The 26,915-nt window shown below is 41.8% G+C and overlaps 3 protein-coding genes across 10 annotated transcripts in view; all 3 read right to left on the bottom strand.

The window, feature by feature from the left end:
• Nucleotides 1-1,637: 1,637 nt before the first annotated feature.
• Nucleotides 1,638-3,637, bottom strand: tmem97 (transmembrane protein 97). Its single transcript, XM_020103952.2, has 3 exons — nucleotides 3,438-3,637; nucleotides 3,195-3,339; nucleotides 1,638-2,230 (listed from the first exon to the last, which is right to left on the bottom strand). Exons 1-3 carry the CDS (start codon nucleotides 3,549-3,551, stop codon nucleotides 1,956-1,958), a joined length of 534 nt encoding a protein of 177 aa, XP_019959511.2. The 5' UTR covers nucleotides 3,552-3,637; the 3' UTR covers nucleotides 1,638-1,955.
• A 553-nt stretch (nucleotides 3,638-4,190) lies between these two features.
• Nucleotides 4,191-10,597, bottom strand: LOC109640114 (tyrosine kinase receptor Cad96Ca). 2 transcript variants are annotated; one of them, XM_069533954.1, is made up of 12 exons: nucleotides 9,865-10,597; nucleotides 9,550-9,710; nucleotides 9,376-9,469; nucleotides 7,981-8,188; nucleotides 7,466-7,604; nucleotides 6,987-7,085; nucleotides 6,751-6,911; nucleotides 6,518-6,655; nucleotides 6,093-6,201; nucleotides 5,412-5,511; nucleotides 5,036-5,135; nucleotides 4,191-4,523 (listed from the first exon to the last, which is right to left on the bottom strand). In XM_069533954.1, exons 2-12 carry the CDS (start codon nucleotides 9,608-9,610, stop codon nucleotides 4,410-4,412), a joined length of 1,323 nt encoding a protein of 440 aa, XP_069390055.1. In that variant the 5' UTR covers nucleotides 9,611-9,710; nucleotides 9,865-10,597; the 3' UTR covers nucleotides 4,191-4,409. The 2 variants fall into 2 exon arrangements, with proteins under 2 accessions (XP_069390055.1, XP_069390054.1); XM_069533953.1 differs by having other exon boundaries at nucleotides 6,093-6,204; nucleotides 9,865-10,065.
• A 398-nt stretch (nucleotides 10,598-10,995) lies between these two features.
• The window catches only part of usp32 (ubiquitin specific peptidase 32), a 39,241-nt gene continuing 23,321 nt past the window's right edge, over nucleotides 10,996-26,915 (bottom strand). For 3 of the 7 annotated variants that reach the window (XM_020103957.2, XM_020103958.2, XM_069534116.1), the window contains 20 exons: nucleotides 26,660-26,800; nucleotides 25,697-25,862; nucleotides 23,177-23,334; nucleotides 22,759-22,840; nucleotides 22,529-22,603; nucleotides 21,888-22,026; nucleotides 21,693-21,798; nucleotides 21,375-21,548; nucleotides 19,981-20,155; nucleotides 19,741-19,892; nucleotides 18,718-18,829; nucleotides 18,429-18,628; nucleotides 18,013-18,197; nucleotides 17,443-17,529; nucleotides 16,762-16,882; nucleotides 16,305-16,496; nucleotides 15,935-16,160; nucleotides 15,368-15,816; nucleotides 15,194-15,286; nucleotides 10,996-14,767 (listed from right to left, as the gene is read on the bottom strand). In XM_020103957.2, the coding sequence (XP_019959516.2) occupies nucleotides 14,594-14,767; nucleotides 15,194-15,286; nucleotides 15,368-15,816; nucleotides 15,935-16,160; nucleotides 16,305-16,496; nucleotides 16,762-16,882; nucleotides 17,443-17,529; nucleotides 18,013-18,197; nucleotides 18,429-18,628; nucleotides 18,718-18,829; nucleotides 19,741-19,892; nucleotides 19,981-20,155; nucleotides 21,375-21,548; nucleotides 21,693-21,798; nucleotides 21,888-22,026; nucleotides 22,529-22,603; nucleotides 22,759-22,840; nucleotides 23,177-23,334; nucleotides 25,697-25,862; nucleotides 26,660-26,800 (3,207 nt within the window). In that variant the 3' untranslated portion in view covers nucleotides 10,996-14,593. The remainder of the gene's footprint in view (nucleotides 14,768-15,193; nucleotides 15,287-15,367; nucleotides 15,817-15,934; nucleotides 16,161-16,304; nucleotides 16,497-16,761; nucleotides 16,883-17,442; nucleotides 17,530-18,012; nucleotides 18,198-18,428; nucleotides 18,629-18,717; nucleotides 18,830-19,740; nucleotides 19,893-19,980; nucleotides 20,156-21,374; nucleotides 21,549-21,692; nucleotides 21,799-21,887; nucleotides 22,027-22,528; nucleotides 22,604-22,758; nucleotides 22,841-23,176; nucleotides 23,335-25,696; nucleotides 25,863-26,659; nucleotides 26,801-26,915) is intronic. The other 4 variants (XM_020103959.2, XM_069534115.1, XM_069534114.1 and 1 more) reach the window with 3 other exon arrangements.

Here is a 26,915-nt window from a genome sequence, read left to right as displayed (position 1 = left end):
GGTGAAACAGGAGGAAACTGTGATGAGCTGCTCAGATGGTGTGTTCCATTACGTTTATGATGTCACATGATGTTGTAAACACAGTAGTCGAGTTGTGGATAAACAATAACTCGATTGCACATGTATGTATAAATCATGCTTGCTGTTGAACACAGGCTACACTCTGTCTAGATCTAACGCCCCCTGGTGGCTGCAAACACATACAATACCGTCCTCAACATACTGTATATAACAAGGCCTGTATTGTGAGACACATAACAGATAAAATACCTCATTAACTTTTTTACATTTACCCTTTTTAGTAAAAGTAAATGAGTACTTATGCTTATATCATATAACTAGTATAATATGTACCAATATAGAAACAGGATATTTAAACAAAGGCTCCCCCTCATCAAAAAAAACTATTTGTCCTCCAGTGATAGTGAATACACTGTTTGATATATGACCTTTGACCTTTTCACATTGGCAGTGCAGCCTGTAATATTATTTTTAACAGCTGCATGTTAACTTTGCCAACTGAAATACAAAGTCCATGTGTCAATAAGGGCCATGTACTTGAATATGCTGAGTACTGCAACAATCATGTGTTCTTATGCAAGGTTCAGGGAAATTTGTGTCAAAGTACAACACTGCAGAAAACCCTTTTTTAAGATTAACACCATATTGTCTCTCTCTGGTTGTTTAAGTCCCTTTTTTTAATAAAAAGAGACAAACACAGGACAACCGAAATAGTTGACGAAGTCAAAAGGTGTGAGTGAAAAAAGTGTTTATTTAGAAGTGTGTGGTCAAACAAAGGGAAGGTTTTACAAACATGAGGGAGGTGAGGACAAGGTGGTTGGTGTCAAAAAACTGAAATTAAAACAACAAGATACGTCTATTCTTAAAATAAAACAACCACAATGCCAAACTAACTTATCTAAAGAAGCAGCTCTCCAAAATACACGGGTGACACCAACCAATAACGCTTGTGTGTCTATTACACATGTTACGCTGTGTGTGCAAAAGTGTGTAAGTACCCCGACTCACCTAATGTCCAGACAAACCTCCCACCACAAACATAACAAATAGATGCGACAGCAAAACAGCGAAACAGCACATGAAGCAGCAGATGATGCACTTGAACACGTAGGACATGGTTAATGTTATTACACCTTTCTGTCCATATGTCTGCGGTGAAAAAGGAGCGTAATATAAAAGGCATTGAACATTAGCACTTTGTATAACAACACAAGAAACAGTTCTAGACCCGTAGAAAATGAAAAGAAGCTACAAGGTCTAGTTTCCCACAAAAACAGCTAGCTTCACTGAATACTAGAAAAACAACTGTACAACTAGCTCGCCACAATTATACTGTTGTTCTGGCGTCTGTGGCTCAGGAGGTAGAAGCAGTTTGATCCCCAGCACCTCCAGTCTGTGCTGAAGTGTCCTCGGGAAAGACCCTGACATACGCGAGTGTATAAATGGGTGAATGTGACTCCCAGTGTTAAGTGCTTTGTGTGGTTATTACTAGACAAACACTTCATTAATGCAGTCCAGTTAACATGTTATACATGTTGTATGAGGAAAGTAGTAACATTCATTTATCTGTCGAAGGAAATAGTAACTCAAAGCAAAAGATTTCCATCCAGCCATCATCACATTAGGTCGGGGATTTTAATGGAGTTGTGATAAGTAGAAACATTTTTAGTTTAAATTACTTTTGTTTATTGCAGTTTTAGTAATGAATCGTAAAAGTTGCATAATAAAGTGTAGTTGTGTAGTGGTTAAAAAGAGTTCAGTTCTTCACATTTAAAATCCTAATTTCGCTGCTTTAACAATGGCACTTCTTCAAAATACAAGTTTTGCAGTACAAAACACAGCTTCTCAGATCATAGTATATCATATAAACAGGACATTCAGAAATGTAGATAAATATCTTTTGATTTCAGAGTAAAGCAGACGATGGGGATGAGTCAGTTCTTCTTCTTGGTCTTGGCTGATGCATTCCCAGACTTGCAGGTGGAGTTGTATGTGGAGGACAGCAGCATGGTGAGGAGCAGAAGCACAGGCACCAGCAGGTAAGGAGCATAGATGGAGACCAGCAGCCAGCGCTCCTGCACAGTCTGGGGCCCTGGGTGGGGTTTCATAGGGAACTGATAGAAAAGGATGTGGGCTAGGATCGGCACCAGCGTGGTGGCCACATGTGTGGAATACACGATGGCAGGAGTCCTGATCCACTTACAGCCACCTGACAAAGAGAACGTCAGACAGTCATGGACTACAGCCACTTCTCCTCAAAGTATTGAAAATATATCCTTATATTTAAAATGATCCGTTTCTGGAACTTTGTATTAACATGGCAATGATTCCTTAAAGATACAGAAATGTTTCTGAGTCATCACAGAGATATGAATAACTCGATCTTCTGTCTCTGTTAATGGGACTGATAATAAAGACGCCTTCTCCAACAGATCATTGGAGCCAATAACACTTAGTGATTATCAATGGGAGCATTATTTGTACCTAAAGCTTAGGATGAGTTAATGTGAATCACAGATGAGACACAATGTGAACCGATGAGAAATCAACACGTGGACATGAATATCAGACTTGTATTAGATTTGGGTTCAGTGATATTATTGACAGTGATGGTTTGATTGTGTGTCTTGGTCTCCACAAAGAATATTACAGAAAAGTCCAGACAGGTGAATTTTTGTTTATCTCGATAATACATCTAGATAAAAACTTGTTCCCACACGATAAACATTTTGAGCACACGAGATAATTACCTTGTGGGAACAAGTTAATGTATGTGCAGCCAATGACTCTGATGACAATCACATGTGTCTGTACAAGAGCAACAAGAATTTAGTTAAATGAAATTGAAAAGCTGACTTCTCTCCATCGTGGTGACTGTGTGCATCTGAAGTTGTTAAAGACACATTATGAATTATTGCTAAATGATATGACTCTGTTGTCAGATAATAAAGAATATGATCTGTGGGTGTTGTGGGGCTCAAGTTTCATCCTGACACCATCTACGAACTCTTCCTCACATATTTCCAATCCTCTCCCAGCTTCCGTCTTCTTACCGCTCCCACAGTTCTTTGCAGCTGTTGGATCACACCTTCTTTCTAACTGTCTATGAGTTGTTGAGTTTTTATTCATGTGTACGTGTATTTCTGTTCCACATTCGGTAACAACCCACTGACCTTTTAGGAAAGCATAAGCTGCGATGGGAAAGAAAGGAGTTTGCAACAGACTCTCGCAGAAAATGAAGGACTTGAACCAAACCGGAGGATCCAGCATCATGGGGTCTTTATACTCCTCTGCATACCAGCTCAGCAGATCCTTGAGCTGCAGGTGAGAAGGGTCCACATTAGAGAAGAGTTCAGACAGCTGCAGGACAGCTGCAGGACAGGTGAGCTGCAGGACATGGTACCTGGTCTACTCACCGGCTGCGGGTACACGTGTCCGGGCAGCAGAGCCTGGAGGTCGATCAGTAATGTGATGGGGATGTGAGAGGCGAAGTAGAAGAAGAAGATGAGCTCCAACACACGGACAGACATTGTTCCTGGTTCAGTGACACAAGCGAAGAAGAAGTGAAGCTGAACTCACGGTGACTGTCAACATGTGCACCCCCCCCCCCCCCCCCCCCCCACCATGACGTCACAACACCGCGTGTTGGCAGGGTGGATCCGATTGGTTCACAGCGAAGGATGGGGGCGTTCCCGGACGCACCATTCATCAACACATGGAGACTATTGGCTGCTCGAGACTGACCCGGAGAAAGGAGACACTTTAAGGAGTTAGGAAAGGAGAAGCTGTTAGGAGTTAGGAAAGGAGAAGCTGTAAGGAGTTAGGAAAGGAGAAGCTGTTAGGAGTTAGGAAGGAGAAGCTGTTAGGAGTTAGGAAAGGAGAAGCTGTAAGGAGTTAGGAAAGGAGAAGCTTTAAGGAGTTAGTAAAGGAGAAGCTGTTAGGAGTTAGGAAAGGAGAAACTTTAAGGAGTTAGGAAAGGAGAAGCTGTTAGGAGTTAGGAAAGGAGAAGCTGTTAGGAGTTAGGAAGTTAGTGTTCTGGGTATTTGTGATTTGTGAATATTGGCGAAACAAATACAATTTGATCGATTGCACGAGTGATGAACATCGAAGTGAAACTTCTGTGACAACACACGACTTCATATACAATAAGGAACACCAGAGTTGAAAAGTAGAAGCGTGGTATATTTTATTTACAGACCCAGATGAGCCCATGAAAGTACATCACATTTACCGTCCACACGATATGACTCTACTTTCCTTTTTTTTTATTTTTGATGGGTTGTTTATTCAAATATATATTTGAGACAGCACTTGAAAGACCAGATGCAGTGGAGCAGTCCAAACAGGGTGTGTGGGTTTCACATGTACATGAAACTGCTGGAATCTCTTTAGGTGTGATCTTCATCATCCAGGGTGACGCTGGCCGCTCGTAGATATTTAGAGTCATGGTATACAGCCTCTTCTGTCACCAGAAGCTCTGAACCATCGATTTCCACGTAATCCTGCGAAGAAGCGGAGAGGGAGGTTTTTTAATTCACCCACAACACACAACAAACCAAAACTATCTACCCCTGATTCAAAACTGTGATGTAACGTATGAGCAGCTCACTCAAAGATTTACATTTTCTGTCCCAAATGCTCGTTGTCTGACACAGGAAGTTGTGTTTTGGACATTGCCGAGATGTAAAGAGTCAAACATATAAACACATATAAAGACATATGTTCCATTCACACAAAGTTCACAAGTCATGTCACAAAAACGAGCTTTAAGAATGAACACATGGAGCTTAAAAATGTTTTACTCCTAAATGTAAATGATTTCTTTCATCTATGAGGATATTGGATCACACAACAGGATTTAAAGGTCATATGGTTTTATCTTCTAGATGAAGTTTGCACGAGGTTTCTTTTCTACATTTTGCACATTAAAACAAGGTGGTAAGATACAAGCTTGTATAAAAAAAGATCATGTAAACCATTTCAAACATGGTTCAGCCACACAGCTGTGTCTTACTGCATCATTTTCCAGGATGTCCTCCAGCGTGTGGACAATGTCTGTGAATGAGGGTCTCAGAGTGTGCGGCTCCCGCCAACAGCCTTTCATGATATGAAGTCTGGGGGGGATCAGACATTTCAAATCATGTTACGAACAACTGGTTATAAAGATACAGATGTGATGATACAACCTGAAAAATACGAAATTAATGAAGATCAAGTAAAACAGTGACAATTTACAGAAAACAATTTGTAATTTAATTGTTTTTCATTACAATAAAGCAAATATTGTATGCAGTTCAAAAAAACTCTAAGTTTTTGAAACATGAAAGTGCACGAAACAAAAAATATGAATCATTATTATCCAGTTTTATTTTATGGATTTTTTTCCTCACATCTCTGGTCTGCAGCCTTCAGGGTTTGTGTTTTTGTGCCCGATACAGATGTGGTACACCACTGCCTCCGATGTCTCCAGGTCCGGGTACGGCAAGGTACCTGAAAATGAAACGTTCACATATGAGCACAATGACAAAATAAAGTACACAGAGTATTGATTGGTTAAATCAACTTTTCCACTGTTAAAATACATTTTGCTTCTCAGGGTCTTTAGTTACTTGCTGTTGTTTTAAAGTTAAAGTAATGAGTTTGAATAAATGCTCTGCAGTCAGTTGACGGGTCAACGATTGTCCCAAAGTGAAGGAGATCTTATGAAGAGAACAACATGAAAATTTGTTTTGTGTTTGAAACTTTGTGAATCACAAAAAAACTTTTGACTGGATTCATGTTTTTTTAAGTTGTAAACCTGCCTGTTAGCTATTAGCTCAAACACAGATCCAATTATTTTGTGCCATACATTACACCTTCTATTCATATATACAGGATATGAATATATAATATATTTCTATTATTGTTTATTTATTTAACTTTAAAAGAAGTTACATAAATAAATAAGAAGCAAAGAGACGTTCATTGTCAGTCCATGAAACAAAAAGGATATGAACAAAACACACAAAGGAAAAACATTAAGATACTATATATATTTATTTATATGTATATATATATATATATATTCTCACCAAACGTCTGCATCTCCCACAGCACGATGCCAAATGCCCACACGTCTCCCTTGAAGCTGTAGTAGTTGTTCTTGAAGTACTCAGGTGGGTACCAGCGCAGTGGCACCGGCTGCTGTACAAGTAACACATATTGGAAAATGTGATTTACCCCCCCCCCCCCCCGGTATTGTACAGTGATGCATTTATTCATAAAGAATGCAGAATGTGCTGTAAAGCATTTCAGCAGATATATTCAAGTCATGTTCTACCAATGAAACTTTCATTAAGTGCCAATGATTCAATCTTTATGATGATTTATTGTATTTATACAATTTCAAAAACGTGTCAGCTCATAAAGTCCAATGTCCTGATGGTGTCATGCATGACAACAAAATGAGCATCACCGTTATCTGAGTTCCTCCTGTGTGTGGCTCGTGTTGTCTTACCCGCGGGTTTCTCCAGCGGCTGCTGTGGCGACTTTTAATGCACGACAAGTCTCGGGCGAGGCCGAACTCTGCCACTTTCACCTCCCAAGGAAACTTATTGACCATGATGTTCCTCAGAGCCAAGTCACAGTGCACAATCTACAGGGAAGACCACAGAGGACATGTGTTTTGCTTTGGTGGACAAATCTTAAGAGATTAAAACCTTACTCATCACTCAAGTCTGTGGTCGTCACCATTTTGGAGCGCAAGTGGTGCATAGCTAGAGCGATGTGGTAAGAGGCGATGGTGAGGAGGCTCTGCAGCTCAGGATCTGCACTCAGGTGCTCTCTGTTGCTCTGCAGGAAGGTCCTCAGAGTGCCATAGCTCACGTACTCCATGATCAGAATGTAAGGCTCTGCACAAAGCAGCAGACACAGTCAAACACACTGGTGGATGTAATAACAACAGTCTGTGTGTACGTGACTCTCACCCTCAGTGGTGCTCCAGTCCAGTAACTGCAGGATGTTCTTGTGATGCATCAGTTTCCTCATGATGGAAACTTCCACGTCCAAATGTTTAGGACGGACACCTCACGAGGCAAAAGACACAAAAGACATAATATGTCTGATAAGTTACTTTAGCAACATATGACCATGTTGGGAAATTGTTGTGGGGGAGGAATAATATCAAAGAGTGGAATGAGTGGTCGCTCCCTACGACACATTCTCTCAAATGTCAAAGGTCGAATGACTCTTCAGAAGAGATAAGTTTGAACAAAAGCACATCATTGGTGGGGATTACAGGAAGTGGCTTTTGAGCAGACTGTGGTTCAGTAAACCAATAAACAACATGTGTCTGACTCATGTGCAGTTACAGTCATGATGAAAATTTAATTTTGGTATTTTTTAAGTTTTGTGAAAACCAGATAATCTCAGAAACTGCCCTAAAAGAAATGCCCGTGTTTCCAACCTTCCTTGCTGATCTTGCACGTGAACATATTGTGGCCTTTACACGTCCCTCTGGTCATCCTGGCCTGGTAGAAGGCGCCCTCCTTTCCCGCTTTGATCAGCTGCAGCAGGTTCAGATCTGACTTAGTGAAGCGAGGAGCCTTCAATGAATGACAAGAGACATTCATGAGACATTCAGCAGTGACACTGACATCCAGCAACAAACCAACACCACCCAGGTCATAATCACACTCATTGTCCTCATTGGCTCCATCTCGAGCTGCGGTGTTGCTAGGCTACACACAAAAGCATTAGCTGACAGATCTGCGGAGATGATGTGATGCAGTCATGTCAACATGGAGTTCAGTGAGAGTGTATAACGACACTCAGCATGTGAGGCATCCTGTGTGTGTTCACAGGTGACCGGTGGCAGAAATCAATTAAAAACAGATCGAATATCTGACCAGAAGAAAATATTGAATCTATAATATATCTGAGTCGTGCGATGGCGTGGAGAAGTTGGAAGAGCAGTGGTACCTGCTGCAGGCCTCTCCACAGCCTCCTGGATGAGCACCTGAAGGTGCTTCTTTGCTGCAGGGGAGTCCTGAGAGGAAGCTCCTTGTGCTCCTCCTCCGCTGCCGTGGCCTCCCTCACAGGCATGATGGGAGCCTCTTGCCAAGGTACAGGGCGCAGCACGAACTTGCTCGCCTCCAGCTCTCGAACAGTACGAACCAAAGAGCGATATCTAAAAGAGAATGTGGTGTATATTGTCAAACACACAGCACTGTACACTGAACCTCCCTCTCCTGTGTCAAGATGAAGGTTCTTCACGTCTTTATTTCATCTTGTTTAATTGTATTCAGGGTTAAACCGAGAAGCGCTGCTCAGCTTTGAACAAATACAAAGACATGATCACAACAGCCCTGTTCTTGTCTGCACTTCACTGGTTACTCGAGAACGCCATGGCTCAGCAAAGCCTCAGATCCTCGACCTGCTGGTGGTTCCAGCTTCAGAGATAAAGCTTCTTCAGTCAGGGCTCTTCAGCTCAGACTCTCGCTGCCCGAGGATCAGGGACACCGTTTGAACCCACTCATGGGTATGTATCATCTGGGAACCACAATCTTTACAGCAAATCTTCCACCAGTGGAGTATTTCCGTTCAGTGGAACCAACCATGTTGTCAGCTCAGTGTGAAAACTGGACCACACTCAAACTGAGCCGAGACACAACACTGACGCTCATGTTGCAGGAAAATAAGGATTTTGAAGAAAAACTGTTTCTTTAGACGACAACACGGAAAGTGAATAGAGTAGATCCTCATGAGTGTGACGTTATCTGGTTACTCAAAATGTAAAAGCAGCACAACAGTGTTATACGTTTAAAGAAGCACCTTTACCACCAAGGGTGCTTCTTTAAACCTGAGTGTGATGCATCTCTGGTCTGACACCAGCAGGCTGTCGGTAGAAGTAGGTTACCCTGTGGTGAGTTTCTGCAGAAACACATGGTGGAGGCCAGCTCGACAGAAACAGGAAAACCACACCAGGAACTAACAACATTAACATGAACAGTAGCTGAATTCCATTTGTATTTCCTCCTGCACTGCGCCTGCTGACACTTAAATGGAAGAGAGACACAAGTAAAGCAGTAACACATGTACTGTCACCTGCTTTCACAAGGTTTTCTTTACTCTTGTATAAACTCAGTTTTCAGTTTGCATAGAATTACATGAAACCCAGGATGCAGGATGTTCTATGACATAAGATCTACTCATACAGGTAATTACAAATCTACAGTAGCTGCACTTGTTGATTTAGTCTTGAATGTTTCAACTGAAAAATAATCCAGCCTGAGTGCAACTGTACAACAGATAAAAACACATTCAACGACACCGACACCAGTAAATCCCTCGTGCGATCATTTGGACCTCTCTTACTTTCTGAGACACAGGACGCCCAGCAGTGTGAACGTGAGGAGGGTGAAGCAGAGGACCCCAGTGAGGATGTGGACATCATTCTTGTGGAGGACACCTGAAACAACGGGACACAAACACTCAGCTCCAATGTGCTCTCACAGTGTGTCCGTGAACTCAGCCGAAGGAAAATGTTACCTCCAGAGTCTGAGGCCCCATTTGAGCTTTGATTTCCATTGGTGTTATTATCATCCATCATAGGCTCTGCTTACTGAAGGGGACTTTGTCTCACACACGAGGAGTCAGACTGGAAGACGGTGATCGTTGTATTCAAACACCATCAGTGATCCAAAGAAATGCTGAGCAGAAAGAAAGCTCCTAAAATGTAATACTCAGAAACATAGCACTTTCTTTATGAACGGAGCAATGGCCCCAAACAATATCACGCAGAGGAGACACATTAAGCTGAGACATTTACATGAAATGTTCATTTACAATATAAAAGCGTCTCACCTGCGGTTACCTGAACACCAGCTCATCCTTCAGCTGACTGGAATGCTGATCAGAATCAAGCAGTTGAAGCAGTCCGTCCGGGTCTGTCCTGTTCATTGCGCTCGAGAATTCAACATGGTCTTGTGCTAACCCTAAACATGTCTGTATAGGAGATGTCACCGCACGTGAACCACCAGAAGCAGAGGAAATGCACTGTGACAGCAGGCGGAAGAGAACATGCATGACACTGTATCACATTCCACCAGTGACTTAACTAGAGTCGTATGAACAATCACAGAACAACAGTCAGAGAGTGGATTATCAGGCGTGAAGGTCTCAGATTAGACAAAATGTAAAACACGATGAATCAAGTTTAACTGGGTTTGTTAGATTCAGATCACATAAACAGGTTTGACATATTTTTTCAACCAGAAATGATCAGAATAGTTGATCTACTTACTTTTATGATTGGCACGACTGACTCTGGGTTTGAACCAGGGCCTTTCTGTGGGTTTGCTCCACATACCTCATCATTTCATTATCATCACAACAACCTGTTCTTTGTTCAAAATCCTTATTTTCCTCCAAAATTAGCTCCTTGGTGGAATCTAATTTTATCTCTAGCGCCATAATATATATATATATATATATATATATATATATATATATATATATACGTATATAGATCTGAAGTCTGATTTGCTAAATGTCTTGTCTCACTTATTTCTCCTGGTGAATTTCAGGTGAAAATGATGATAAACATATGAGACAAAATTAAAAACCACAATGAATCAGACTTGAGTCTTCTGAGCTGCTGAGGACAGTATAGAGAACTGCAGAACAGAGCGGTAAAATGTTCCTGTGGACGAGCTTGTTGCTCGCAGGACAACGTGCTAATGTGATGGTGAGGAATAGATAAGCGGTGGTAAAGAAAAGCCCTGTCACACGGCGTGTAGGAAAGAGATATGTACTGAATGAGTTCACTCGGGGGAAGATGCTGCCGAGACCCTGAGTGTGGTTTCCTCTCTCTCATCTGCAAACCGCACCAACAAGTTCCACTGAGAGATGAACAGCTACACGCTGAAACAATGCTAAACTCAAATCATGGTCACTGTGACAGCGCCAGACAAATGAAAACATCCCAGTCTGCTGTCATTGTTTGCTCTGCAGAATTTAATTTGTTTGTTGGATATTTTGTTACAGATCAACAGTATCACTCCATATACAACTACAAGTACAGTATTTTGTACAGTTCATATTCAAATACATAAATTTCATTGGCTTATTTACAAAACACATTTCTATGTACATGTTTTTTCATGTCAGTGCAATGTCACTTTCTTTCAACAAACACCTTAAAAAAATTTCTTTAAATTAACACATCTGGTTCAGATCCGACAGAAATGAACTTAAATAAAGAGGCTACAGACACTGACAGACAGCTCAGTAGTAGATTGCACTGTCTGCGACCCTGAACCTTTCTGGAGGTGGGTGGGGGCAGGGCTTCTAGAGAGGGGAGGGGTTTCAGATTTTAGCCTCGTGTTTTACAGGATCAGCGTTCGCCCAGGTTCAGCTTCAGAGCTCAGTTCTGTTGGGCAGAAAAAAAAATCTTTGTTCCTGGATTATAAAAGTTGTGCTGAAATTACCCTCAACTCTAAACATTGTGTTTTTGCTAATACAGTTGAAGCCACAGGTGGAGTTAGCATAGCATCACACAAGTAGTCGTTCGAGGGCCAAAGGGGAGTAAAATCAGTTGACAGCTATTGCACCATTAAACGAAGCAGGCATTTCAAATTGGTACTAAAGACACAGATCCTTAGCAGAACGTTTCCCTTTGAGCCATGTGATGACAAACACGGACACAAACTGGACATGGGCTACAGCTCGGTGCGAGGGATGGAGGAAAAAAAGAGCTCATTCAGAGAGAGAGCCCTCGTATGTACACTTCCATTTGTTCAATAAACATACTCTGCAAAGGAAGAGAACAGTGACAGAGATCTCTCCACACACAGACGTCCATAATGACACCACCTTCTCATAAATACAGCAGCTAAAAGGGGCGAACACACAGATTCATCTCGTGTGATCTAGAAGACAAAGTGGGGAATCGTCTGCGGTCTGTTCACAGTGATTAGAGTCCCACGCAGCAGGAGCTGCACACACACACGGCGGACACATCTCTGCTGCTGGACTCTGCAGAGCAACACATGCGTTTGTTCATTACAAACTAACCAGTCACATCAAACCTTCAGATAAGAAGAGCAACGGAGTTTAGAATTTACATTAAACGGGTATTTAGATTCAGCACAAAGAAAACAAAGATATATATTATCTAAATGTTGGGTCCAGTGATGAGCGAGAAGCCTTTACACATGTAGCTACTGTCCAGACGCACGTCCTCAACAGATTCAACAGGCTTTGGTTAGTTTTAAGTATAAATAAACAGCCAACTTAAATTATCAGCCCATCTGAAATGTTGTTATTGTTTCCTTTACTGGGTTTTTCCATTGAAAGAAAATTAAATTAAATAATTCATATTTTGTAAACATTCACCATACAAACTTGAAATGTATACTTCCCTACTTTATTCTGGGTGCATGGGGCCAGATTAACCCATGTACAAAAACAGGAATAAAGTTAGTTTGTGATAAATTAATAAAAGATAGATTAAACAAAATTTATGTTTAGAAATACAATTATAATGACAAGTGAAATACTGAAGGTATTAAAACTAGATTTTGACATTTATCATTTAAGTTCATATCTAAGATAGTATCAACTAAATTTGCAGTTGCTTTAAATTTGTTTTGGGGCTGTGAGAGTCTGAGAAGTGGAGCTGGCCCCTCTCCACAGTTAGTAATCCAGTGTTACTGAAGCTTCCACAGATATTAACCGGGTCAACCTTTCACCCGACTGCAGTGATGTACAGGTTTACTCGAGTGTGGTTGGAGGTGCAGGTAATTGAAACACAGCCGTCAGTGACACCAGGAACACTACAGCTGCTACTGAACCATCTGCTCCTCAGGCGATATGGTGGGCATATCTTTAACTTCGATTGTAGGGAGCAGTCTCGTCATTCCTTCTTTACATACAGTCATTGAGCTGAAGAATTTGATTTTGAAAATCTTGGGAGTGAATTTAGAAAGAAGTGAGCTTGACAGACTCTGTAGCCTGCTCCTCATGTCTCCTGCAGACTTCAGGTTCGAGGACACTAGCAGATAATTTAAGTTAAATTTAATTTAACAGTTTTTTATATAACTGTGAGTGTGTGGAGGAAAAAAAGACAACATCTTTGGTTCTGCTGCACAGATTTGGATTCCTGTTTGTTAAGCTGATTACAGTAATGTCAGGGGGTGCTAGAGCAGTGCGATGCTAAATTGGTGCAGTCTTTAAAATTACTCTTTAAGTAACAATGTTAAAATGAGAACTTTTGATCACGACTTTTTCTCCTTTCTTACGCGGGAGGGTGCGAACTTTAGTGTCACGGACGGGTTTGAATCTCACCTGCAGTGGGTGAAAGGTACATGTTGAGACAGAGCTGTGAAGGTGTAAGTGTGGCTTTGAGATAAATATCATCCCTGGGCCTGAAGGGGCTCCTGAGGCCTGTTTTAAAACAACAAATCTATAAATAAAAAAACAATGCATGAGCAGTATAAAAAGAAACAAAATATGAAACATATGTTGTGTATTAATTATTATTATATATCAAGTCTCTTCTGAAATCATGGCACCTGTCCTAAGCAAATCAAAGATTCCTGCTCAAGCTTTTTTTTTTTTTTTTTTTTTTAAGAGATTCTCAGCGAAGTTGTGGACACACAGATCAACATTGCACAAATCACCACTGATATATGGCAGCTGCAGGATGAAGCAGTTCTGGCAAAAGCGCCTAATTTCATGTGGTCATCAGGATGTGTGTGATTGTGCCCAGAAGGGGGGGGGGGGGGGGGGGCGGTATTTTGGGTGGGGGTGAAATGTTTGTACCATGTCTCCTACAGGAAGGACGCATTTTTATATTATTAATACTGTCAGACTTTTAGGGTACAGTTGGCTGAGCGGCCGCAAGAAGCAATGAGGTAGCGTATGACTTAAATCTTTCTTAGTGACGCAATCACCACGAGAACCGCTGTTTACCAGCGAACAAATTTCATCATCATGTTGACGTGTGGCATCAAGTGTGACATCAACGCACGGTTTGGGCTCTGCTTACACTCGGCTTTAAAAGTGTATTGAATCATTGGCTGTGCATTTACAAATAGAGAAAGCATTACGTAGTCTCACTACTTTCCTTCTGCAGGTCGGATGTCCAGGCTCAGATCACACGTTAACTCTGCATTCTGACATCACAAATGATAAATGCACAACAACAAAGCTACATCACTTCATGACTTGGCCAATACTGGCATACATTCAGAGATGTGTTAGTATGCGAGTATATGTTACATGTGTGTTATGGCGGATGTTGTTCACGTGAGGAGGAGGGGGAGGAGGGGTTGAGCAAAGTGCACCAGTTTAGTGCTTTCACCGGGGCTTCCATGTTGTCTTGGCAAACCTTGGCACTACTCCATGTTTGCGATCAAGTGTAGAAAGTGCTGCGACGCATCCATAAAGACAGAGAGCACAGTCTGACTCTGGTCATTAGCAGTGTGTGAGAATTCTTCAGACCGATCAGAATGTCCGGTGCTTCCTGCTCGGAGCAGCAGGAGGCAGCAGAGAGCAGGCATAGTGCTGGCTGATGGAAGACGATGTGCCATCACTGGAGGACACAGTATTTCTTGTAGTCAGACTCAAAGTCTTCGTCCATGCTACTGGTGTCGGCCATCTTCTTGCCATCGATCTTTGGCAGGAACTGGGAGTAGTTTACACCTTGCTGCTCGTAGAAGAGGATGTAGGCTGAGTCGGTGTCGACTTCCTCCGAGGGCACTTCCTAAACATTTTTTAAAAATGTCACAGTTGAGTTCTGTTTGTTATGTGCTGCTATTATATATATCTATATATATATATATATATATATAATAACTGAGACAATTCTGTAAAACATAAAACTAAGATTTAAAATAATAGGTAATAGTATTCACTTCTGGCTCCCACGTTTATATTCAGTATATATTTGGATGCACTTATTTCATGCCCACAAATAATCAAAATGTTGGAACTGATGAAAACAAATTTAAATAGTTTACGAACCAAATTCCATGCGATTAAAAGCAATAAAATATTTACTAGTAGCATAAGTATTAGTATTACATATGGGTGTGACATTGTACGTTCAGCCAGTTTAACCCTAAAGTAAATGTTTAAAAGGTAAACTGTGAAATACAAACTTATGAAGTGTTCAGAGTTTTTTTTTTACCTTACAGCTGCTGTCGTTGTAACAGTACCACTTCTCATTCGGGTTTTTGGCATACGTCACATAGTGGCCCCCTCCCATGATTCCTGAATGGCACTGGGAAGATAAACCACAGTAGGATTTAGATTTGTTTTAAACAGTAAATCTATTCTAGTCATCCGGATGGCAGTGACTTACTGATATTGCATAGAGGTTGTAGATGGCTTCCAGACACATGTTGTCTCTGTGCTGAAGCAGCGAGTTGTCGGCGTCCATGTTGCTCTCACTGCTGCAGTCTGAGCTCAGCCCGTTGGTGTCACCGTTCAACAAGACCACATCACAGTGGCTGCTGGACGCCTCAGTGCTGTACATCGACTCTGATGCTTCCGCTGATCCAGGAAGGCCCATCGCCCCTGCTACTGCACTCCTCTCTGTGTCTGCCTGTGGAGCATCCTCCCGGGGCTCAGCCTCAGAATTTGCAACTCCATCCAGGTTCTCCTTGCTGTTAGACAGGCGGTGTCTGCTGCCCAGCTGAGGCAGGCGTAGTCGGCCAGGCCTTCGCCCTCCGCCGCTGCTCTTTGGGCTACCGGAGGGGCTGCTGGACCGGCTGAGAGAAGGAGCGGACTTCCTGCTTGAGGCAGGGGAGGCTGTTGGGAGATCACAGGTGAAGGAGCTTGGTGATAAACTGCTCTGTTCAGTTATAAATGTTATTTCAGGCACTCAATAAATCATCAGACATGCAGTGTAATGAGCAACATGTGGTACCTTTGGGGAGGTTGCAGAAGCCAGCTGGAGCAGAGATGGAGGACAGGTTGTCTTCTCCGACCCTCAGTAGATCCTCACTTTCACTACGGGAGTGGAGGCAGTGCTGCTCCAGGTCTCTGGGAGCCAGGAAGGCACTGGGGTCAAAGTTCCCCCGCGGGAACTTGACAATCTTCTGGGACTTGATCCAGCGACCATTAACAAACTGGAAGCGCTTCAAGTGGACAATCTGATGACAAGACCACACAAACAGTGTTTTCCTATTGTTAATGCAAAGGTAATTGATAATACTGATGACCACAAAGAGCTCTACATTAAACTACAGCAGTTAGACAAGAGCTCAGGTCAGACAGAGTCTAAGTGTGACACTAACCAGAATGGGTGGCAGCCTCCACAGGTCTAGTTTTTTCGTGGCTAGCCGATGGGTCTTGCACTTGGAACAGTAATAGAGCTCATCCTCTCCCAGCTCCTCTTCACTGGTGAAGGCCTTCAGACAGCTGTCCAAACTGATGGGCTCAGCCTGGGCCCGGCGGGACTGCTCCACACTGCAGTGCTCCTCCACGATCTGCACAGAGACCATGATGTGATGAGACTGCATGAGGTGAAGAACACGGTTCTCTATCATCAATACAGCGAAAGAAAAATGTGTGATCTGTTGATCTTTGAGTCCAAGTTAACCTGTTTCCCTCAAGGTGTTCCTGAGTAATCACATTCTCACAGTGCAATGTTGGTAAATATCAGACTATTAGTTATGGTTGGAGTAAGTTTGCATAAAATGAATGCAAGTCTGTGATGCCCCGAACAGTGACGTATGTGCATGCGAGTCTCACTCTCTCCTGGGAGGTCTGGTAGCGGAGGTGCAGGGCAGTGGGGTCCCAGTCCACAGCTATATAAGCATTCCCGACACAGGCTCTGTCCTCTGAGCAGTCTATTGTACAGCCTCGACAGAACCTGGAAGCATAAAGGCACACACACACATTACAGTACAAACATTCTCTTAGGCACGGAAATATGGAACCCATTCATTAAAAACTATCCATCTGATCAACCTCGCGCAAAGACAAGAGAATTCAATGGATTTTTATTGGGTTTTCTGTTTTCGAACAGTGTTACTGTAGAAAGTGAACAATAAGAAATACTTTATATTGAGGTACAGTGGTTCATCGTTAACTACTAGCATGTGTAACAGGAGCATATCAACCATTTAATAGTGACAATGTCACCATTAACTTCCAAGACGTGCTCGAGTCAGTTGTTTCAAAATAAAAGCACCAGTGGTTCCATTTTGATTTTTTTCACTAAGAAGAGTGAAAAGTGACAAACTCCTTGTGAATTATTGATAAGAAATTCCTCATCACAACATTAATAAGGGTTTTATAATGACCAATAAAGAGCCAATGTGATCCCAATATTCATGCTGACAAGAAACGTATTGAATTTCTTATCTGATTTGAAAAACACCTCCCCAGTACCAAATGTCTTGGAACATGTCTGTATGAAAGAAATCTTACCTGTACCAGGGACACCATGCACACGAGTTACCATCCTTACCCACGACCCGTAAAGTGAAGGGGTACTGGTAGCCCATGCTGTCATCACTGCAGGTTGACAGATGTGGAGGAGACAGAATAAACCATTATTTTCTTCTGATGTCAGACTTACTGTCTGTGTGGAGCTCGTCATCTACAACTGTTTAGTACAGTGTTACAAAACTATTTCTTTGTTTTATGTATGTGATGAACCCAGAGTAAATAACAGAAATGGATGAGGCTTTCGATCAGCAACAAGCTTATGTAACACAAGATTTTCTACTCAGCATTTAGCTGCTTTGTTGTAAAATACTAAGAATGAGAAGGACAGGGATTTATTTTCTCGTGACTGAAGACAAGGTGGAGTTGTTGACATTAAGTGTTAGCGACTCTGCCACTGTTTCCTAAAGTCTCCTAAACTTGTGTCTGCATCTCAGGATCTGGTGTCTCAGACAAATGTTTAAAGAAATGTTTCAAAGACTGGAAACAAGGGAAACTGATGTTCATGTTCAGAATACATAAACAAAAGAGGGGAGGAAAGTGTCAGCCTACCAGTCCTGGGCATGGTTACTAGCTTCCTGTGGCGGCAGTGGGCTGGCCAGCCGGGAGACTTGGATCCAGACGGCGTCATACAGGTCTTTCTTACTGGTGTGGACAGTACAGGGAACTATGAGGGGCATGCCGAACAAACTGGGCCGATTCTTCTGAGATGACAGGAAGTACAGCTCTGTGCGCATCTGAAAGTGGAGACAGTCACATGTAAGTAAAGTGTAAGATCTGGAACTCAGCCATGTCAGTTTTCTTATCATTGACTGGGACACTGTGGTAAAGCAGCTGTTACATAATGTAATGAAAACTATTTTTGTAGCCTGAGTAATTATCAGTAATAGATTATACATTTAAAATCTCCCATCCACTCATCCATACAATTATACATCCCTTGTTTAAACATACTGTACAGTTCTCACCATCTTCCTGTGCATGGCGATGATGTATCCAATGAACGGGCTTTCCTGCACCGGTGTGATGTGTCCGTTGGCGACTCCACCGGCCAGGGGCGTGTCAGGGCTGCAGGGCACCATAGTGTTGGGCCCACCGTTAGGGATCAGGACAGGCTTATTGCCCAGGTGCCCATTAGCAGCGGAGCCATTGACAACTGGGGTGATGTCTAATGACGTGGAGAAGAGAGAGTCAGAAAGAAACTCTCAGACAGAGACATGGTTAATACAAACACAGAGCGGGAGTGGTCCAGCTCACCTGTCAGTGTGGGTGAGCTCAGGGACGTTGGTGAACCAGGCACCGGGATCTCAAACGCACACAGGAAGCCGTTTACTGACAGACGCACCTTCTGGTTGTCCTGAGGGAAGTTCTACACACAAAGCATTTGAACATCAGAGTGTAGTGTTCCATTGTAATTCTGTTAATAACAAAGATATAAGTACAAGCACACACAAAACCTTGTGTTTCTATCTCAGTGAGGACATTCATTGGCATAATACATCCCTCGGCCCCCTTCTCTAACCTTAACCATCACCTGAGGCATAACCCTGATTCTTACTCTAACCCCAAAATGCATCACCTTGATTTCAAACCAGCTGCTTAGAGGAGAGTTACTCCAGAGAACGTATCATCAGCTGACAATTCCTGATGACAAGTCTTGACCTGCTATTGCCCTGTTGTATTTGTGTTGATGTTGTGGTTATTCCCCCTCCATGCCTGAGGATGGTGCTGTTCACGTGTTCTGTGTGTATTCTTCTTTTCCTCCTGTCTCTTTTAGAACAGCAGATACCCTGAACAGATCATTCCTGTGTGGACTGCAGTCTGCTGTAGTGCTGGTTGTTGTTGGGTGTGGGGGAAAGGGGGGAGTCATTTGAATGCTGTGCACAAGTTTCCCCTCGGTCGGTCCTAACAAGTCCCAACGAGTCAGTTTAGGCCTAACTGAGTGCTGCGCTGGTAAAAGGGCGTCACACTTTTTACAGAATAAATGTATTGTTATCTTTTTTTAAAAATTTTATCCCATTTTGCATTCCTATGTTAATTTATCACTTCACCAAATGCTAATGGAATTTTAATTCCTACTATTTGTTTTTGCCTGCCAATGCTGGTTCCCAGACACAAAAAAAAAAGACAGATTCACTAAACCTGCACTGTAAAAAACTTCAAGATTTGAGTGAACTTGAATTTAATTTCAAATTGTGTTGTAAAGCACCAAAGAGGAAGTCCTTGTACTCTGTGTTTCCAGCTTTGTGAGACGAGGTGCAGAGCAGTCAGTCTCAGTACCTTGATGTTGGAGGTGTGGACCTCAGCCAGAAGGATCTGCTCCGGCTTCAGACTGCACAGTTCACTCAGCTGTTTCTTCAGTCCTGTGTACTTTTCATCCATATTCAACCTCAGGCCATAGCGCACAGGTGTGGAGCCGTCCAGTTTAATGACTACAAACACAGAAGAAGGGTCAGGCGTGGTTATTACAAGAAGAAATTCAGTCTCAGAGTCTCTGTCCCCGTCCTCCAGCCTCCTCACCTGTGATCTCCAGATGCATGGAGCTGTCCATGGGCAGGGGTAAAGACAGGAAGTTGAAAGGGTCAAAGCGAGCGCTGATGTGGCCACAGGTCTTACATTTCACCTGGGACTTGAGCTGACCGTGGAACAGATCCACCACGATGGAACGGTTCCTGCGCAGGTGGTTCTCCCACGCCTGCAGGTATGGACACACACACAAACACACATATAAACACAGTGGGTTGTAAGGATCAAACACCACTAATCCTGAAAATCCCTCCCCTCAGGACAACCAGAAACAAACAGAACATCAATACAGCTCCATTACCAATTTAAGGGAAAGCTCAGCTGATGGACTGACTCGTATCGATTCCTCTGTGCTCTCCTCATCCGTTGACTTTCAGAACAGACACCAGAGGATGTTACCGCAAAATATCTCAGAGAGGGAGGCTTAACTCATCATCCATCCTACAACTGACTTCATCAACATTTTGCTGTGCTGTTATATTAAAGTCTAATGAGACTTTGTCACTTTTAAAGTTATGATATGTAAATAAACTATAATACTGCAAAAGTAACCCCTCTGTTGTTTAACTCATTCAGCACTTCAGATTGAATCTGTGTACTTTGATGTATTTTAAGCTGCAGTTCCTGTATCTCCCAAAACAGGCGAGAAAAAAGCATTAAAAAACACAAACATATTCATTTGTTCTTCCCTTGATGGAGATAATGGACGACAGCAAATAATAATTCAAGTTATTCAAGTTTATCAGAAGTCTGAACACTGACCTTCACAGCAAAGTCTGAAATACACTCAGATTGTATGCGTGCGGAGACGAGACCATAATGATCAATCATTTTTGTCTTTGAACTGTGAAACACAGGCCTTATGTTTCTTGAAACTGATGAAATTACACACTGTCCAATCCGTTGTGATTCTTTGCAGCATTAGTTTGGAACGTGAAAGGCAGAAATAGGACTTCAAAAAGGACACAGTGCTGAGAATCTGTTAATTATTGAATTGGAATTGAATTTCTTTACTTCCCTTTCTTTGTTTATTTCTTACTGCTTACTCTTTCTTTCTATTATTATCTTCTTTCTTTTTTCTATCATTATCCTATTTCTGTCTTTCTATTATTACCCTCTTTCTTTCTTTCTATTATAACTCTTTCTTTCTCTCTTTCTGACTATTTAGCAGCTAAATGCTTCACTATTTTAACCAGCTGATCAGCAGCAAGACAGTCAAACACGCTGAGTCTCAAGTTGTAGAATTATGAAGAGCATCATTTTCGAATGTTGTCTACGAGCTGCATCCTTCATGTTCCCTTTTACACCTTGAAGACCTGGACCATGATGCCAGAGCAACATATATATATAATGCTTATTCCATTTGTAGATAGCTGTGATTGACTGACCTCGGAGGCCACCTCCCAGTCAGGCCGGCCATCACTGTCCTTCAGCTCCACGTAAGGTTTCTCATGGACTCGGTTTAGATCTTCATGGAGCCCATCCAGCAGGAAGGCTAGCAGCTCCTGGGAGTCCTGCTGCTGGAAGCCATTGAACCGTGGGGCATACTTTGCTATCGTCCACTGAAGAGGAAGTAATATGTGAAAATAAAGATTTCAGAGAGGATAACGAAACAGTTCAACAGGTTCAACTTCAACACAGATTGTAAACTAAAGCTTTGCAGGGCAGACTGTTAGATAAGAGACAAGACTGATGAAAGTGCTCACTCTGAGTTTGAGGGGAGCCACATTCTTCTGTGTGCCGCTCCACAGCTCCATCACCAGGTCGCCGTAACACTTGGCCATGTGACCTCGCATCCCAATGGGATTGGTTCTGTGAACGCATTAACACAGGTCTGTTAAAATGAAAGGTTCTGAACAAGGTGGCAAGGTGAATACAAAAGTGATGCACTTAAGTGGCACCTATTGAGCTCGTAGAGGTGTCTCCCTGAGATGAAGTAGTCTGTGAGTGGCTTGGTGTTGCTCACACACTGGATACTGGAGTTCATGAAGCAGGTGTTGCCAAGGTTACTGAGACCTGTGGCTCCTTTCTCTGTGGGAACTGCGTTGAAGAACAAGGACACACTGATCACATTTACAGAAACAGCTGAATGAGGAAAAACAATGCAAACTAACGAATTAGGGTAACAAATGTTTTGATTTGACTACCACTAATAACCCTTCCTGTTGCATATATGACACAAATTTAAAAAATAAATTAGTACAATTTTTAGTAATGTACTTTGTAAATGTGGTCATTTCTACTTTATGACAAAGAATGATTGATGAATCTAGATTTGCTGTAGATCATGTCTCTAATCTTATCGGTTACATTTCTACACTGTATGAAATCATTGTGACTTCACAATGATTTCATTAGTAATGATTTTTCTATCCATAGAAAAGTTTGGTCATGTCGATCATCCTACAGGATGCAGAGATACCTGGAACTATGCATGACATCAATATAAGCTTTAGATTATCACCGCATTTTTCTAATACTCTTCTCAGGACCTGCTTGTTTACCAATAGTGATCTGGTCATGTCCGTGTCTTCCAGCTTACCTTTGTGTCTGTCCATTTTACTACTGTTGGCAATGAAGGACATCTCCTCAGGCCAGCTCATATCTTTGTTCCTGACTGTGGCAGAAGAGTAAGAAATTCCTCTGATTAAACCACTTCACTCACAATTTCATGTGCCAGTGTTCAGAATGACCTATTATTGATGAAAGTATTTGTTCATTAGAACTCTGAAGGATTTTCGCTTTGAACAGAAAGAGGGACGTGTTTCATACCTTCTATAACTAGCTGCTGCTCATCCTGGATCTTCAGACTCTCTAGTGTGTGATCTTCATCATCCAGGAGGGTGAGGTAGTTCTGCAAAGCAATGAGAGAAACATCCTGAAACTGGGAACGAATCATCAGATATTTGTAGAACTTTTCATTTGTTACAACTAGTTGTTACATTATGAGAAAAGGGAGGGATCTGCCCTCCGAGGGACTATATGAGACAACAGTAAGCTGCTGGGTCCCTTTTAACCTGTTCTTCATACAATCTGTGCAAAATGTGAACACTTTTTCTTTGCTGAAATCATTTTTAGGGAATACTGTGCTCACATGATACATTTATTTCAAAACAAAGTTGGGTTCAGTGTGTAAGATTTAGGTGAAATAGATATATTAAGCAGATACTGAATAAGCTCTGTGGCCCACCTCACTGTTGTAGAGCCAGAGTCTCATGTCCTCCTCCTTGATGCGGAGTCTCTGGGACAGGTAGAAGTGGATGTCCTTGATGGTGGCCATACGGCTGAAGCAGCCCGTGTAGGCCAGCACCCTCTTCAGAGGAGCGTTGGGGGATGGAACATTACCTGCTGGATTGTACAAAGAAGACGGGACAGGGCCATTTGAAAGAATAACTGAACATGTAGTCTATGTTATTTTAACTATTTATATGTATTCAGTTGTCGTTTATGTGAAAACTTTCTGCATTTTAAATCACAATGCAACCGTAATCATGGTCTAATGCACGGAACACGCTTACAGATGCAAGTAATCACTGAAATAATTTACCCACGTGAACATCGATACTAACAACAGCATTCAGCTGACCGAGGATTAGTTGTAAGGAAGCAGCAAGAAAAGTTTTATCAGTCAGTGCAAACTTGATTGGTCAATCAACTTAGTGGACTAAGATTGGATTAAATCAAATACAATCAATATTAGTCCTGTTAAATCAATACAAAAGCTTTATTTAATTGATTTTTAATTAAATTAATGGTTTTAATATGAGATTTTTTTATGCTTCAGAGTGTAAATCATCACGCAGTCTTACCCATCAACACAGACTTGCCATTCAATTATACCACAACAGGAAAACATCCTCTGCTCTTTTTGAATGCTGTTCTATTTATTATTGATACTTTACCACATGTCAGGCGAGGGTCTAAATGCCCAGCAATGACAAGGAGCTGCTCAGACAGAGAGTGAGTCATGGTGGAGGACAAGGCTCCACTGGGGAATCAGGTCTGTGGCCTGAAAGCTGATATTTTAGCGTGATTTGGATCAGCGCTCTCCTGCTGAGTGCTGATGCCATCCACAATCTGATTATACTGGAGCGACTCTGCATGTCTCTGCTTAGTGCTTTGTCATCGTGTTTCTTTCTACAATTATGCATTTTACCTTCATACTTGTCCATAATATCCATTTAGACATCGAGTAAAGAGATGATAAGAATAAACCCAGGAGATTTCATTTTCAGTGTGGGAGTGAGTGGGTGTGTGTGTGTTTACAACTTACATTGTGAAGAAACACTACATGGCTTCATTTGGTTGAGAGCAGACTACATGAAACAATGTGACAGGAAATGAATGCTTAGCAACTTTTACGCCCCCTATTCAAAAATGCTTGTTGCTTTCCTAACTACTGTGTAATACTGCAAGTCTCGAGTCCTTCTGTGATTTGTTGCCAGAATTACTGCAACTGATTATTGGTGTTCGTTTTAACTGACAATTGTTCATCATTAAACACAAAGATATAAGCAGATGGTGAAGTCCACACAGGAAAAGATGTTTAAATTACTCAGCATGTTGAAAATTAAACTACAATCACAAGTTTTTTTTTTTAATCTGTGTTTGTTTGTTCCTCTGCTTCATTGCTTGTTAGCAGGATTACACAAAAAACACTATTTTTATTTTGTGGACAAGTGGGGCTTGACCAAAGGAAGAACATTGAACATTGGATATTGTGAATTCTTATCAGCAGGGCAGATTTTAAATTTCTTAAACGCTGTGAGATGGGTGTTTTTCAAAACTTTTGTTGATTTCTTAGAGAATAATTCATGGACCTTGATGAAAATCCTGATTGAGTGAATTTAAATGTGACTTCATAGAGCCGGTTGGACCTTGGCTGAGTTATGCTCTCTACCTCTACTAATCTACAGCCACAATATAAAACAGGAAGTAAGAAGTGCTTGAAATACAAAATACTATATTGTACATAATAATTACCTTTGGCAATATTTCCATATAAAAAATATGTTTTCATAATATTAATGAACAGAATGTGTGTGATTAAAAATACTGTTGATGGGGTTTCATAGGTTCATCATAGGTTTTGGTGCACTTCTGTAGCTCGACCTCTCAGTGATTAGGAAGGACGAGGGAGAAAGAAAAGATTTTCCTCTGAAGTAATGAAGATTCCTCCTACAATGTCAATTTGTATTTAAAAAAGAGTTTGAAATTTCATGGGATGAAGGATTTGCTTTTGTTATTTTGTAAAACGATGATAAAAAATGAGCGAATGTAATGATTCAATACTTCAAAAGCAAAGGTAATGATTTTAACGTCCAAACCATGAAGGATGAGAACAAATATTTAAGAAATTTAGATCCAGGATGTTCTGTTTCAATGTGTTTTCCGGTTGATCGGTTTAAACATTTTCTTTATTTTAGAATAACAATTAAAATGCTGCTATCATTTTAGAGCACTACAACAAGGATTGTAAAAACTAATACCTGAATGGCAAGGTCTGTGAAGACTGGAAAGTTTGAATTATTCATCTTTTATAGTGATAAGCAGTAAATCCCCTTCATGGGCTGTTGGTTCATTCTCAAGCCCACTCCAGAGCCCTGCCTGAGCTGGATCAGTCCACTGAAGGAGGATTAAATGGGGGATGCAGTGTTGCTCGGTGAAGCATTTGACGGCTTGCTCTTGTCTTGCTGCAGGCTTACGTTACCTCTTGGTGGGTTCATATGTGGAGGGAACATTCGCAGGTTGGTCATACCCATATTGACCCAGATGTTGGACTGTGGGGAGCGTGTTGCTGGTTGCTGGCGAAGGAAGAGGACGTAACGGGGAAAGAGCTCCAGCTCTGCATGGCCCGTCTTGCTCTCCAGGATAACCTGCAGGGGTGAGAGAGAAAGTTTCAAGTTTCTGCACACACCTTTTCTTCTCTACTTTACATGAAACTACTGAGTGCACTGATCAGACCAGAAACAGGTGACCAGGGTTTTGTCAAAGGTCACTTTCACTCCTGCACTTATTTCACTTGGCTGAAAGAAATAAGAGAAACCAAACGCTGACATGAACTAACAGGTAACTCAACAGTCAACAGTGGTTTTGGTTGACTGTCATCTTGCATGATCAGCAGCTGTGTGGTCACTTCTTTTCATAATAGCATCTTAATACATGTAAGAGTTGGACACATTCACAAACATCGTTAAATCATGGTCCATGTCTACAAGTTTGCTTGCTTCACATTTCCCACAATCCATGTGCTGATTGTGCACCAGAGCTTCGCTGGAGCCGGACAGAGAAACCCTTCTTCAAGCAGACGGGGCAGATGTTTAGTCTGCAACAGTGACACATTTCACACCAGCCTGAGTTACCTGCCCCGTCTGTCTGGACTTGGGACCCATTCCCTTGCACTTGTGACACAGTAGAATTATAATGTATATGGTCATGAAAAGATCAAGTTTGCAAATATATTAAGAAATTATGAAAAGGGATGTGGAATTTGCAATTAAGAACCAATACAATTACATTTTTTATTTAAAATATCAAAAATATTGAGTAAATAAACTGAGTTCAATTAGCTTTCACATGTGCATTTAAGCAGCAGCCATTTTCTTCTGACGTCACACTGTATTGAATATTTGCCAGTACTGTATGACACAGTTCTTCGGTTGTCTTCACTCACCGGTCGTGGCAGACTGAGGTTGGCACCGTACCAGTGGTAGAGCGCTCGCCACACGGGCTCTGGCACCGTCTCAAAGTCTCTCGCAGGCAGCAGCTGCAGGGATCGCTTCAGCCTGCCACCTTCCATGGTTAACGAAGGGGCCTGCAGGGTCACACCAGGAAGAAAGACACTTTTAGCCAACTTGACTTATAGTTATTGGACAGACAGAATCCTATTGGTACGGCTGGTTGCTATCATTAGCACGAAATGAATAGAT

This window comes from Paralichthys olivaceus, chromosome 11 (assembly GCF_024713975.1).
Source record: "Paralichthys olivaceus isolate ysfri-2021 chromosome 11, ASM2471397v2, whole genome shotgun sequence".
Taxonomy (NCBI): Eukaryota; Metazoa; Chordata; class Actinopteri; order Pleuronectiformes; family Paralichthyidae; genus Paralichthys; species Paralichthys olivaceus.
Note: the sequence above shows the minus strand (reverse complement) of the source record. Positions and strands in the feature narration are given on the sequence as shown.

Bases quoted from the DNA above. Each gene is read 5' to 3' on its own strand.
- tmem97 (XM_020103952.2), bottom strand. From the start codon at position 3,551: ATGTCTGTCCGTGTGTTGGAGCTCATCTTCTTCTTCTACTTCGCCTCT. The intron at 3,340-3,437 runs GTGAGTAGACCA...TCTCACCTGCAG, and splicing joins GACACGTGTACCCGCAGCCG to CTCAAGGATCTGCTGAGCTG. The intron at 2,231-3,194 runs GTCAGTGGGTTG...TCTCTTTGTCAG, and splicing joins AGCTTATGCTTTCCTAAAAG to GTGGCTGTAAGTGGATCAGG.
- LOC109640114 (XM_069533953.1), bottom strand. From the start codon at position 9,610: ATGATGGATGATAATAACACCAATGGAAATCAAAGCTCAAATGGGGCC. The intron at 8,189-9,375 runs GTAAGAGAGGTC...ATTCTCTTTTAG, and splicing joins GGCGTCCTGTGTCTCAGAAA to ATATCGCTCTTTGGTTCGTA. The intron at 7,086-7,465 runs GTTGGAAACACG...TTGCCTCGTGAG, and splicing joins GTGCAAGATCAGCAAGGAAG to GTGTCCGTCCTAAACATTTG.